General features: G+C 50.0%; 1 protein-coding gene across 1 annotated transcript; it reads right to left on the bottom strand.

The window, feature by feature from the left end:
- Nucleotides 1–128: 128 nt before the first annotated feature.
- Nucleotides 129–12,141, bottom strand: AQP8 (aquaporin 8). Its single transcript, XM_002826254.3, has 6 exons — nucleotides 12,031–12,141; nucleotides 11,643–11,890; nucleotides 7,501–7,627; nucleotides 4,647–4,861; nucleotides 1,961–2,095; nucleotides 129–711 (listed from the first exon to the last, which is right to left on the bottom strand). The coding sequence occupies exons 1-6, from the start codon at nucleotides 12,040–12,042 to the stop codon at nucleotides 663–665; spliced, it is 786 nt and encodes a 261-aa protein (XP_002826300.1). The 5' UTR covers nucleotides 12,043–12,141; the 3' UTR covers nucleotides 129–662.
- Between the last annotated feature and the right edge of the window lie 1,691 nt (nucleotides 12,142–13,832).

The following is a 13,832-nucleotide window of genomic DNA, read 5'->3' as shown; positions in this document are numbered from 1 at the left end:
GACAGAGCTCCAGGATGGGCCTGTCCAAGTGGAGACAGGCTCTGGTCTGGCCTCAACTTCAAGTGCCTGCCGTGGCCCACAACTCTGAGCTGGGCTATAGGATCAGCTGCTCTGGACAGCCAAGGCCTAACCCCAGACTTTTTTGTGCTTGCTTTCTCCTCAGCAGTGCCCATTTCTCAAATGAAAGGCAAGCCAGTGAGCACGTGGAAGGAAATACTGGACTATTTATTGCAAAGTGAGAATTGTCAGCTTGAGAAGCAAGGAAGTGGCCGGGCCCCAGAAGGCCCTTCTACAACAAAGCAATCAAGAAAGAAATGGGGTGCAGGAAATGATGTTTCTGATGTGCAGAAACAGCCTCCTTGTCCAACTCGGGGACCTTCCTCTCAAGAAGCACCCTCGTGTTGTGGTGTTTGCACTGCTCTCTGGGCAGCGCGGGCAGCGTGTTCCCCAGGCTGGGGTCTCTGATGAGCACAAAGGAATTCCAAGAACCTAGAGCCTCCTCAGCAGTCAGTCCATCTGAGAAAGCAGGCCCAAGCAGTGGAAGCGGGGGGTGGCTCCTCCAGGCCTCTGCCCTGGCAGGAAATGCAGGAACTCTCCTGTCCTCAGTCTGGGACAGGTGAGCTGAGGACACCTGGAGCAGCAGGAATCCCACGAGCTCGGCTTCACCGAGACTTCAGGATGAGGCGGGTCTTCCCATCTCCAATGAAGCACCTGCAAGAAAGATGACCCAGTAAGGTCTCTGCCCTGGAGGAGAGACCCGGCCCTTCGCCTTATGTCTCCAGGCTCAGAAGTCTCCAGAGAGATGACTTCCTGAGCCTCCCCAGCCTTAATACCCAGATCCCCTTGCAGAGAGAGAGACAGTTTCCTGCTTGGTTTCTTTTTTTTTTTTTTTTAATTGAGACAGAGTCTCACTCACCCAGGCTGGAGTACAGTAGCATGATCTCAGCTCACTGCAGCTTCCACCTCCTGGGTTCAAGCAATTCTCATACCTCAGCCTCCCGAGTAGCTGGGACTATAGACAAGCACCATCACACCTGGCTGATTTTTGTATTTTTAGTAGAGACAGGGTTTTACCCTGTTGACCAGGCTGGTCTCCAACTCCTGACTTCAAGTGGTCCACCCACCTTGGCCTCCCAAAGTGCTGGGATTACAGGCATGAGCCACATGCCCGGGTCCTGCTTGGTTTCTAACCCTTTTCCTGAAGATGCTCATTGCTGCCACTCTGAAAGCCCAGAAATAAATGAAGCTGGGTGCAGTGGCTCACGCCTGTAACCCAGCACTTTGGGAGGCAGATCACTTGAGGTCAGGAGTTGGAGACCAGCCTGGCCAACACGGTAAAGCCCCATCTCTACCAAAAAAAATTTACAAAAACTGGCTGGGCGCGGTGGCTCATGCCTGTAATCCTAGCACTTTGGGAGGCCCAGGCAGGTGGATCACATGAGGTCAGGAGTTCGAGACCAGCCTGGTCGACACGGTGAAACCCTGACTCTACTAAAAATATAAAAATTAGCTGGGCATGGTGGCGGCTCCTGTAGTCCCAGCTGCTTGGCAGGCTGAGGCAGGAGAATCTCTTGAATCCAGGGGCGGAGGTTGCAATGAGCCAGAATCACACCACTGCACTCCAGCCTGGGCAACAGAGGGAGACTCTGTCAAAAAAAAAAAAAGAGAAAGACCAAGTCCTAAAGACATTGTTTGAGCACCATCTGAAACCACTGCTACCTGTGAAGTTTTTGATGATGTGAGCCAATGAATTCCTCTTTATGACATAAGCTGTTTTGAAATAGATCTCTGTCACTTGCAACCAAAGCTCCTAGATGGAGCCATTTTCTTTGCCTCTAAAGAGGCTCCCTCTTTTCTCTTCCAAACCCAGGTGAGAGCCTAGCCCTCTAGCCCCGGACTCTCTGGGAGATGTTGCCAAGTGCCCATCCAATGGGCCGGTGACCCTGTGTCACACTCCTACCTAATGAGCAGTCCAACAAGCAGGCCAGCCAGGAGTGGGCCCAGCCAGTAGATCCAGTGGAAGTCCCAGTGGTTGGCCACCACCGCAGGTCCAAAAGCACGGGCGGGGTTCATGCAGCCTCCAGACACAGTACCCCTGCAAACACCCAGGCAACCAAGGTCACCAGGATCCCAGCCAGGCCCCACCTCACCTCATGTCCCCAACTAGGCCTAGTCACACACCACCCAGAAACCCTCTCTAAACTCCTACATCATGAGCTCCTAGGTAGATCCTAAAGAAGGTAGAGGGGCTATTAGCACCAGGAAGCAGAAAGCGTGGCTCCCCGCTGGGCGTGCAGTCAGGCACTCCCAGAATGCCCAGCAAAAATGCCTGCTCGGCGATGGCAGGAAGAGAAGCTGGAGCTACATCTGCTCCAAAGTCTACAAAAGGAAAGTCAATCAGTTTCAATCCTTTTGGAGTTAAGCTGACCTAGATTCAAAACCCAGCCCACACATTATAAAATAATGAAAAGTGTATCATAGGATTGTTTGTGACCCAAAGAATAAATGCTTGAGGGGATGAATACCCCGTTTACTTTGATGTGATTGTTACACATTGCGTACCTGTATCAAAACATCTCATGTAACCTCAGCCAGACACAGTGGCTCATGCCTGAAATCCCAGCAGTTTAGGAGGCCAAGGCAGGCAGATCACTTGAGGTCAGGAGTTCGAGACCAGCCTGGCCAACATGGTGAAACCCCGTTCCTACTAAAAATACAAAAATTAGCCAGGTGTGGTGGCACGTGCCTGTAATCCCAGCTACTGGGGAGGCTAAGCCAGGAGAATCGCTTGAACCTGGGGGTTGGAAGTTGCAGTGAGCCATGATCATGCCACTGCACTCCAGCCTGGGTGACAGAGCAAGTCTCTGTCTCAAAAACTAAAACTAAAAATAAAATAAAATAATGAAGAGTGTAAGTGGATTGTTTGTGACACAAAAAATAAATGCTTGAGGGGATGAATACCCCATTCACCTTGATGTGATAATTATGCATTGCATGCCTGTATCAAAACATCTCATGTAACCCAGAAATATATATATCTACTAGGTTCACCCACAAAAATTAAAAAATATATATATAAAGAAAGAAAAACCCCAGCCCAGATAGTTCTAAGTGTGGGAACCTCCATGAACCTCTCTGTGTTCAAGTGAGGTGAAAGTGACTATCCCATAGGTTGTCATCAGGAGTGAATGAGAAAATGCAAATGGAGCCCACACCTCGAATATAATTAATGTACGAAAAGCATTAACTAATCTAGCTGGTCCAGATGAGGCCCTTGTTGCACCACAAGCTTAAGACCCAGAATCTCCTACAAGGAGACTCTTCCCCAGGTGCACCCCTCTTGTTCTGGGGCTCTGTCTTTACCCCATTCTCTCCAGCTGGCGGCCTGTAGACCTCATCCCCACCCTGTGTCCAGCTTCGAAGTCAAAAAGCTTGTAAGTAGGCCGGGCGCGGTGGCTCACGCCTGTAATCCCAGCACTTTGGGAGGCCGAGGCAGGCGGATCATGAGATCAGGAGATCGAGACCATCCTGCCTAATACGGTGAAACCCCGTCTCTACTAAAAATACAAAAAAAAATTAGCCGGGCATGGTGGCGGACGCCTGTAGTCCCAGATACTCGTGAGGCTGAGGCAGGAAAATGGCGTGAACCTGGGAAGCGGAGCTTGCAGTGAGCCGAGATCACCCCACTGCACTCCAGCCTGGGCGACAGAGCAAAAAAAAAAAAAAAAAAAAAAAAAAAAAAAAAAAAAAAAAAAAGGCTTGTAAGTGAATCAAAGGCCACTAGGGGGCAGCAAAGCATGGCCACAGCTTTACACATTCCCCAGCCTGCCCCAGGCTCCACCTCCCAAAGTTGAGGGAGAGCTGACCCAGGAGAAAGGTTAGACTTGGCTCTGTGTCCAAACGAAAGGAAAGAGTCAGACATTAGGGAGGGGCTCCCTGGGCTACGCACTGTGGCTCATGCCTGTAATTCCAATACTTTGAGAGGCCAACGCAGGAGGATGGCTTGAAGCCAGGAGTTCAAGACCAGCCTGGGCAACATAGGGTGACCCCCATCTCTACAAGAAAAATAAAAAGGATTCACTCAGCCTCTTGTCCCAAATCTATCACTTAATTTGCCACTGCCCACTGACCTTAAATAAGTTACTTCTGTCCTCTCTAAGCCTCAGTTTCCTTATCTATAAAACGGAAGACATCATCCCCAGTCTTGTCTCCTTAAGCCCTTCCAAAGCCTGCTGGGAGTCTCAAAATAAATGAGACAACAGCTACAGATGCTCTTTGTAAGCCTGAGGCTAAAACCTGGCTGTCCGCCGACTGAATGAACACAATTCACAGAAATGTTGTATTTACACTACCAAAATTGGAAAACATCACATACAGATTTAAATTTCTGACTTCCTTTGAATGAAAGCATCACCCCAGACCCATGTACCCAGCAATAATTGACAAGAGCTGAACTGACTGCAGCACCTCTGACACCGCAGTCCCCACCACTCCCTGTTGTCTGCCTGATGCCAGCCCACCTCCCCATTTGCAGCACCTTTCTGGCCCCTAATAGCAACTGAATCTGTGACCCTCAGGCCTGAAATCCCCCAGAGCTGAACAGTGCAGATCTGGGCATGGTCACCCCACTGCCAAGGGACACTCACCCGGCCAGGATATCCACGGTGACGGCAAAGCCGATGGAGAACGGGGCCAGAGGGCCCTTTGTCTTCTCATTTATGGCACCCATGCATACAGCCAGGGCCAGCAGCATCGTCAGGATGATCTCTGCCCCCAACGCCCCTGCCACCTGCCCCTTCTCCTGGACTGTCACAAAGGCCGCCCCAGATGCATTCCAGAACCTCTCCTCGGGACTCACCGCCTGCACAGAGAAGATGCTCAGCCTCACAGTGGGGCAGAGACAGCTGGAAACTGAGGGGAGAGGGCCTAAAACACACATGCCTACCCACCTTAAAGGCCAGTGAAGGGTTATGTCCAATTTCAGTTAGATATACCTGCATCCACATCCCAGCTCTGCCAGATTTTACTGTGTGACCCTGCGTGAACTACTGAAGCTCTCTGAGCCTCACTTTGTTCAGCTGAAAAATAGGAATGGGGCTAGGTGTGGTGGCTCACGTCAGCAACCCCAGCACTTTGGGAGGCTGAGATGGGTGGGTCACTAGATCCCAGGAGTTCAAGACCAGCCTTGCCAACATGGTGAAACCCCATATCCACTAAAAATACAAAAATTAGCTGGGTGAAGTGGCGGGCACCTGTAATCCCAGCTGCTCAGGAGGCTGAGGCACAAGAATCACTTGAACTCTGGAAGCAGAGGTTGCAGTGAGCTGAGATCACACCACTGCACTCCAGCTTGAACAACAGAGCAAGACTCCATCTCAAAAAAAAAAAAAGAAAGAAAAAGAAAAACGGGGATAACCCAGTCATGGCTCCAGGTTACAGGCCTAAAGCTTGTGTAACTTAGATGATCCTCTTTGAGAAAAAGAACATAAACTATCTTTTTTTTTTTCTTTGAGTCAGAGTCTAGCTCTGTCACTCAGGCTGGAGTGCAGTGACACGATCACAGCTCACTGCAGCCTCGACCTCCTGGGCTCCAGTGTTCCTCCTACCTCAGCCTCTCATGTAGCTGGGACCACAGGTGCATACCAACCATGCCCACCTAATGTTTTTTTAAATTTTTTTGTAGAGATGGAAGGTCTTGCTATGTTGCCCAGGCTGGTCTGGAACTCCTAGGATCACTCCAGTGATCCTCCCGCCTCTGTCTCCCAAAATGCTGGGATTACAGGCATCAGCCGCCATGCGCAGCTAAAAATACCTTACTCTCAGAAACTTTACAAACACATATGATCAGGTGAACTCATTGCTAAGCCTCCATAGAACCGTGGAAGGGGCATGTGCAGACAGCCCTGAAGCCTGAGCTCAATTATTTCTATGGGCAATCGGCCTCAGGGCTATCACAGCCCCTAAGGGGAAAGACAGTGCAGTGCACAAGCTTCTGGACTCTGGACCCAGTCGGGGCTGTGCTGCTTACAGGCACGTTTGAACTTGAGCAAGTTACCTGCTTCTCTGCACCTCTGTTTTCTCATCTATAAAATAGAGATGATACTGACAGCTCCCAGTTCACAGACAAGGCCATTGGTGTGCCTGGCACAAGGTAAGCACTCTCTATGAACTGACTATGGTTTTTCGTAAAGTTGCTGGGAGATGAAATAAGAGAATATGTGTAAAACACTTAGCAGGAAGAATGTGCTTAGGGAACCCTGCTGCCCCGCAACTGTCAGAACCATATTTGACAGGTTTTGAGTGGCAGGGCTTGAACTCGAGTCTGGCCACTGCTTTTCAGAGCAGAAGCAGAGAAGGAAGGTCCCAGGCGTGTTCCACAGACTGGGGAACAGGCTGTGGCTCTCAAATTGGGACATGGAGAGACCACAGCAGGGGATGACAGTAAAGTGAGGCTTGAGAACAAAGTCAGTGGTGGGTCAGCACTTACAGCCTCAGACCTTATCACAGCCAAGCTAACAGGGCTCCCCCATCCACGACCCCCCACACACATGCCAAGCAAGGCCCACATCTTGAAGGGCTTGAAGTGTCCCTGGCTGAACCGAGACTTAAGGGCAAAAGAAAAGAAAGAAAGAGAGAAAAAAAAAAAGAAAAAGAGGGATGAAGGGAGAAAGTCTATCCATGGATTTATGCATAAAGCTATGAAAACTCTGTGGCTGGCCAGGCTCGGTGGCTCATGCCTGTAATCCCAGCACTTTGGGAGGCCAAGGCAGGAAGATCACTTGAGGCCAGGAGTTGGAGACCAATGTGGTCAACACAGTGAGAGCCCACCTCTACAAAAACTTTTTTAAAATTAGTTGGGTGTGGTGACACACACCTATAGTCCCAGCTACTCAAGAGGCTGAGGCAGGAGGATCACTTGAGCCCAGGAGGTCCAGCTTGCAGTGAGCTGTGATTGCACCACCGCACTCCAGCCTGGACAACAGAGTGAGACCCTATCTCTAAAATAAAAAAGAGAGGCCAGGCGCAGTGGCTTACGCCTGTAACCCCAGCACTTTGGGAGGCCGAGGCAGGCAGATCACTTGAGCTCAGGAGTTCAAGACCAGCCTGGCCAACATGATGAAACCCCGTCTACTAAAAATACAAAAATTAGCTGGGCGTGGTGGCATGCACCTGTAATCCCAGTTACTCAGGAGGCTGAGGCAGGAGAATTGTTTGAGCCCAGGAGGCAGAGGTTGCAGTGAGCCAAGATCAGGCCACTGCACTCCAGCCTGGGTGACAGAGCGAGACTCCATCTCAAAAAAACAAATAAATAAAAAATACAATAAAATGCAATAAGAAAGAGAGAAAAAAAAACATCCCCCAATTCCACTGGCAGAAACAAGCAAAAGACTGGACATTTCCCCACTCCCCACTCCCCACTGTCCCCCACACACACACATCATGCAACTCCAGCAGCCCCATCAGAGAGGAAGACTAGTCCAGCCCCTGGGGTTTACCTACCTTGGCCAAGGCAGCCCCGAGCAGGCCCCCGAGCAGCTGTGAGACCCAGTACGGGAGGAGCATCACCAGGTTGAGGCCTCCGATCAGCATGGCTGCCAGGGACACCGCAGGGTTGAAGTGTCCACCACTGTAACCCACAAGAGCAGAGGAAGTCATGAGCCCAGGGCTGACCACATGGCTGGCACTTGAGACAGCGTGTCCCAGCCAATCCACCAGGCTGGCCTCTCAGGGTGAGAGTCAGTCCAAGGCCCAGCTCAAGCACCAAATTGCTTCCATTTTCCCTGAGATGCCAGGCAGAGGGTAAGAGATAAAGGGCAGTCTCTAAGTCCGAAGCCCAGCCCCCAGGATGGCCCTGGAGGAAGAGCGTGTAGGGAGACCATCCCTTAACTCCTCCCTGACTCCCTCCAAGCCTCCCTCCAGCCCTTTAGAGATGTGGCCACAGGTCAGATTAAGACACCAAGGCTCCAAGTTAGTAGCCCAAGAGCCGTATCCAGGCCTCCCCTTATGATTTGTTTGATTTTATGAGACGGAGTCTTGCTCTGTCGTGCAGGCTGCAGTGCAGTGGTGTGATCTTGGCTCACTGCAACTTCCATCTTTTGAGTTCAAGCAATTCTCCTGACTCAGCCTCCCAAGTAGCTGGAACTACAGGTGTGTGCCACCACGCCCGGCTTATTTTTGTATTTTTAATAGAGACGAGGTTTCACCATGTTGGTCAGGCTGGTCTCGAACTCCTGACCTCAAGCAATCCACCCACATTGGCCTCTCAAAGTGCTGGGGTTACAGGCATGACCTACCGTGCCCGGCCCAGGTCTCCCCTTATGAGTAGCTAGGCCCTGAATAAGACCTCCTGATTGGTTGAACTGCTCAGCCAATGAAAACCCTACTTGTGGTCTGAAAGTGTGATGGGTGTAAAATGCAGATTTGGAGTTCAGGCTGGAAATGGCATTGAGAATCACGGGGTGGAGTTGGAGGTTCATGACCAGGTTAGGGATTGGGATTGCAAGTTTGGGGTGTGGAAGGGAATTAGACAAGTCAGAACCTGAGGTGAAAGGGCAGGTTGCAGTTGATCAGCCACTCCCTGGCTCATGGGTAAAGAGCCTTCGTGTTCACCAAGATGTTCAACCAGCCCAGGCTCCAGAGCCAGGGTGGCTGCACTCACATCGGTGTCCCAACCAGTCCCACTCTGATGGAGGAAATATTGTCACAGTTTGGCCTCCTGAATCCATCTGGTTTCCAGGAATGGATACTCCCCAGTGAGAGAGAAAGGGACCCCAAGACTCCCCATGTCACGCAAGAACCAAAGTGCCCCCCAAATGTAAAGAGCCCACCAATGAGTTTACCCATCCTCCAAAGGACATAGGACATTCAGTTGAGACTGGACAGAGGACCTCAGCTCTGCACAAAAGGACTTTGTCCAATACCCTGATACCTCGAGACCAGCTAGCCCAACTTGTCTGGCTCAGCTCTGGGCCCAGGCCCTCAGATAAGCTCCATGCATGGTTTGATTTGATTTGTTTTTTTTTTTTTTTTTTTGAGACAGGGTCCCCCTTTGTCACCCAGGCTGGAGTGCAATGGTGCAATCTCAGCTCACTGCAACCTCTGCCTCCTGGGTTCAAGCAGTTCTCCTGCTTCAGCCTCCCAAGTAGCTGGGATAACAGGGGCATGCCACCAAGCCCGGCTAATTTTTGTATTTTTGGTAGAGACGGGGTTTCACCATGTTGGCCAGGTTGATCTCGAACTCCTGACCTCAGGTGATTCACCTGCCTTGGCCTCCCAAAGTGCTGGGATTACAGGCGTGAGCCACCGTGCCTGACCTCCATGCATGGTTGGAAAGCACCAGCCAGTGCTCAGACTCCACAGGTTGGGAAGAGGGGCAGCCAGGCCTACTTGGCCTTAAGTAGCTTAACCTGGGCTCTGCTGAGATACACAGATGGAGTCAGGGTGAGGTGACTTTCCACAGGAGCCCCAAAGGGGAGAGAAACTGTCACCCAGAGCATGGCTCTACCAGGAGGGCCAGGTAACGAAAACTACACATTTCCTGGTTTACACTCATTAGCAATAAAACAATCAAGACACATTCATTCATTCATTCATTCATTCATTCATTGTTCACTCAGCAAATATTTCTCTGGCACTTACTATGTGCCAGGTGCTGTGCTGGGTGCTTATAACTTACATACATAACTTACATACATCCTGGATCCAGTGAACAACCTCAAAGTCAGTGTCTGACACGCAGTAGGTGCTGAATAAATATTTGTCAAAAAAGCCAAACAGAGAGGCAGTATTTGCAGTGCCAAAGAGATGGTCTTTCCAGCCAGCTGGCCTGGGTTCAAAGCCCAACTCTGCCACTGAAGAGCTATGTGACGTTGGCCAAGTTACATAACCTCTCTGTGCCTCAGTGATCTCTGCCTGATAAAGCTATTGCAAAGATATAAAGAATTAATAGGTGCACAGCCCATAGTAGTATCTGTGTAGTTAGCATTCAATAAACATCAGCTATTATTATTACTCACATTTATACCACTGCACACAGAAGCTTCAGCAACTTGCTGTGGTCACCTTGCTAAGAAGTGATAAAGGTTGCCTTCAATCTCACATCCGTCCAAAGGGAAGATCATGTACTTTTTGTTTCACTTGCAGCCTCCCTTGGACATCTAAAGACATGTGTTTTTTTTGTTTTTTGTTTGTTTGTTTGTTTTTTGGAGATCGAGTCTTACCCTGTTGCCCAGGCTGGAGTACAGTGGCGCAATCTCGGCTCACTGCAAGCTCTCCCTCCTGGTTCAAGCAATTCTCCTGCCTCAGCCTCCCAAGTAGCTGGGACTACAGGTGCCTGCCACCACACCCAGCTAATTTTTGTATCTTTAGTAGAGACAGGATTTCACCATGTTGGTCAGGCTGCTCTCCAACTCCTGACCTCAGGTGATCCACCCGCCTCAGCCTCCCAAAGTGCTGGGATTACAGGCGTGAGCCACTGCGCCTGGCCTAAAGAGATATTAAAGCTCTTTTCCATTCTGGTTTTCTCAGAAACAGTATTTCTGCTTCCTCATTCAGATCTATTTTTTGAGTGAGATTTAATACAGACCAACCATGTCCCAGATCACCCTGCCAGGCACCCCATTCAAGATCTTCGTCGTGATGGCTGGCTCTCCTGGGAACCAGCAGCCATGTCCACAGACCTCCCCACTGAGCCTCTACCCAGACGAGAGCTAAGCCAGAGAAGCCTGTCCCTTTCCCTGCCCCTCCTTCTTGATCACCTCTTGACAAGCCAGGACCACTGCAGATCCCTGCATAGCCACGTGGGAAAACCTGGCTCAGGTCTTCTACGCATTTCTGCTCTCCCTAAAACCCCCTTCTAGTGGTAACAATAACACAGCAACCAATGCCTATTGTATGTTTGGTGTGTGCCAGGCGCTCTACTTCATTTAATTCTCATGCCTCCCCCATAAGGCACTTGGATTTGAGCGCTGGAGCCAGACAGCTTGTTCTTGACTCCCAGCTCTGCCACTTTCTGGCCCTCTAAGCTTGGACAGATTACACAGTCTTTCACTTTTGCAGCTGTATAATGGGGCTAATAACAGGACCTACCCCGCAAGGCTTTTGTGAGGATTAAATAACTAATATCTATAAAGTAATTAGACTAGTGCCTGGTACATGATTAGCAATATAGATGTGTTGGCTTGAAAAAAAAATCGTTTAAAAGCTACTATTCCCATTTTCTAGGTGGGGAACTTTGGGTTTAGAGAGTGACTTGCCAGCCAGGCATGGTGGCTCATGCCTGTAATCCCAAAACTTTGGGAAGCCAAGGCAGGAGTATCGCTTGAGACCAGGAGTTCAAGACTAGCCTGGGCAACGTAGTGAGACCCCATCTCTACAACAAAATTTAAAAATTAGTTGGGTGCTGTGGCGCATGCCTGTGATCCAGCTACTCAAAAAGAGAATGACTTGCTCAAAGTCACAGGCTCACAGGCTGCAGGGTCCAGAGTTGACCCCAGACAGTCTAACTCCCAACCCCATAGTTATCCAGAGCGCTCCTTGAAATCCCGAATACATATGTGCCCAGGGGTCCTTGACAGTGGCTTTGCTTTCCACCCCCAGCACCCCAAGTCAGCATCAGGCTGAATCCTCAGAGCTGGTCTCACCTGATATTCCCCAGCGTGGCAATCACGAGCCCCAAAGCCAGCCCATGGGCCAGGGCCGGCTGCAGCAGCCCAGTGTCCGTCCCATTCTCAATGACCGACAGGCACCCGATGAAGATGAAGAGAGCAGAGCCCAGCAATTCGACCAGGCATGGCTGCACAAACCGTTCGTACCAGGACACTCGCCACCTGCCACCCACGCTCGGCTCCCTGGCCTTGTCATCGCCAAATTCAGGCTCACACATGGCTATCTGCCGTAGGGAAAAAGGGATAGAAGAAACGGGTGGGAGGCAAATCCAGATATAGAAGTCCCCGACCCCCAACCTTGAATTAATTCACAGCCCCCCTTGCTCTGCCAGCCTGGAGAGGAAGATGCCGACAGAGGGCTCACCTCTCCAGACATCAGGATCAGATGGCACAAACATCGGACTCTTGCCTGAGCTGCTGGGAAACCTGCACCTGCCGTGCAAGATACTCTTATCTCCTAGGGACAGGACCTGCTGATCACACTATAGGCTCTGCCCCTTTTAAAGGGCTGCAGAGGCTCAATGCAAGTGCAGAGAAAGCAATAAACCTCAGGTAGGAGGCGGCTCTGAGGCCCAGAAGAGGAAATTTTTTTAAATCTCAAGAGGGCAGGGTGAGGGAGTCAGGGATTGCTGAACTTTCCGCCAATGAGGGAAAAACACGCCAGCTTGGCTGTGTCATCTGGGAGCACTCTCCAGGCTGTAGAAGGTGGGAGATGGGTCCAGCACCCCAGCTCCCTACGGTCCAAAGCAGAACAGCACATGTAAGTGGGACCCACTGGGTTGGAAACTCACATGTTAAGAAACAGCAAACAGCCAGGTGCAGTGGCTCACGCCTGTAATCCCAGCACTTTGGGAGGCCGAGGCGGGTGGATCACTTGAGGTCAGGAGTTCGAGACCAGCCTGGCCAACATGGCGAAAGCCTGTCTCTACTAAAAATACAAAAATCAGCCAGGCGTGGTGGTGCATGCCTGTAATCCCAGCTACTTGGGGGGCTAAGGCAGGAAAATCATTTGAACCTGGGAGGTGAAGATTGCGCTGAGCCAAGATCGTGCAACTGTACTCTAGCCTGGGCAACAGAGCAAGGCTCTGAAAAAAAAAAAAAAAGGAAAGAGAAAGACAGAAAGGAAAGAAAGAAAGAGAGAGAGAGAGAAAGAAAGAAAAGAAAGAAAAAGAAAGAGAAAGAAAGGAAGGAAGGAAAAGAAAAGAAAGGAAAGGAAAAGAGAAAAGAAAAGAAGAGAAAAGAAGGAAGGAAGGAAGGAAGGAGAAAGAAAGAGAGGGCGTGTTGGTGTTTGCCTGTAATCCCAGCTACTCAGGAGGATGAGGCATGAGAATCACTTGAACCCAGGACCCAGAGGTTGCAGTGAGCCAAGATCGTGCCACTGCTGCACTCCAGCCTCAGAGTGAGACCCTGTCTAAAAAAAAAAAAGAAAGAAAGAAAGAAAAAGAAAAGAAAGAAACAGCAAACCCATTTTCAATAATTTTTCCACTGAGTCCCACAGCTTCAAACACCTGCAGTCACCGTGACAGCCTGAGCCAGGACTGAGTGTATAGATGACGATCCTTCACAGACAGAGGTAGCAGAGACTGGCAAGAGGTAATGCAATGCAGCGGCAAGACCCATGGACTTTGGAAACAGGCTGCCTGGCGTTCAATCCCAGCTCTGCTGTAAACTAGCTATGTAACCCTTGGGCACACGACTTGGCCTCTCTGGGCCTTTGTTTTCTCATCTGTTAGGTGTGGATGTTAGTGGTTGCGCCATGTCATAGGGTCGTTGGGAAGTTTAAATGAGATAATATGGGTAAAGTGCTCAGGACAGTGCTAGACACACAATACCAGTGTCCACTAATTTACAATACATGCTTAGCTGTAACTAATAGCTAATAGTGGGCACTTTCTATGTGCCAGGCACTGGGGCTAAGTGCCTTCTATTATCTCATTTAAACCTCACTGCCACCCTGTGAAGCAGGTACTATTATTACAACCATTTCACAGACGAGGAAGTGGAGTGTCAGGAAGATTGAGTTTCCCAAGATTATACAGCTTATATGATCACAGAACTTGTGGGCTGTCACAAAAGGATAAATACTGTATATGATTCCACTCGTATGAAGTATCTAGACTAGTCAAATTCATAAAGACAGAGTAGAATGGTGGTTTCCACGGCCCG

The sequence above is a fragment of the Pongo abelii genome, chromosome 18, assembly GCF_028885655.2.
Source record: "Pongo abelii isolate AG06213 chromosome 18, NHGRI_mPonAbe1-v2.0_pri, whole genome shotgun sequence".
NCBI classification, from domain to species: domain Eukaryota; kingdom Metazoa; phylum Chordata; class Mammalia; order Primates; family Hominidae; genus Pongo; species Pongo abelii.
The sequence above is the reverse complement of the archived record's forward strand: the minus strand, read 5'-3'. Positions and strand labels throughout refer to the sequence as shown.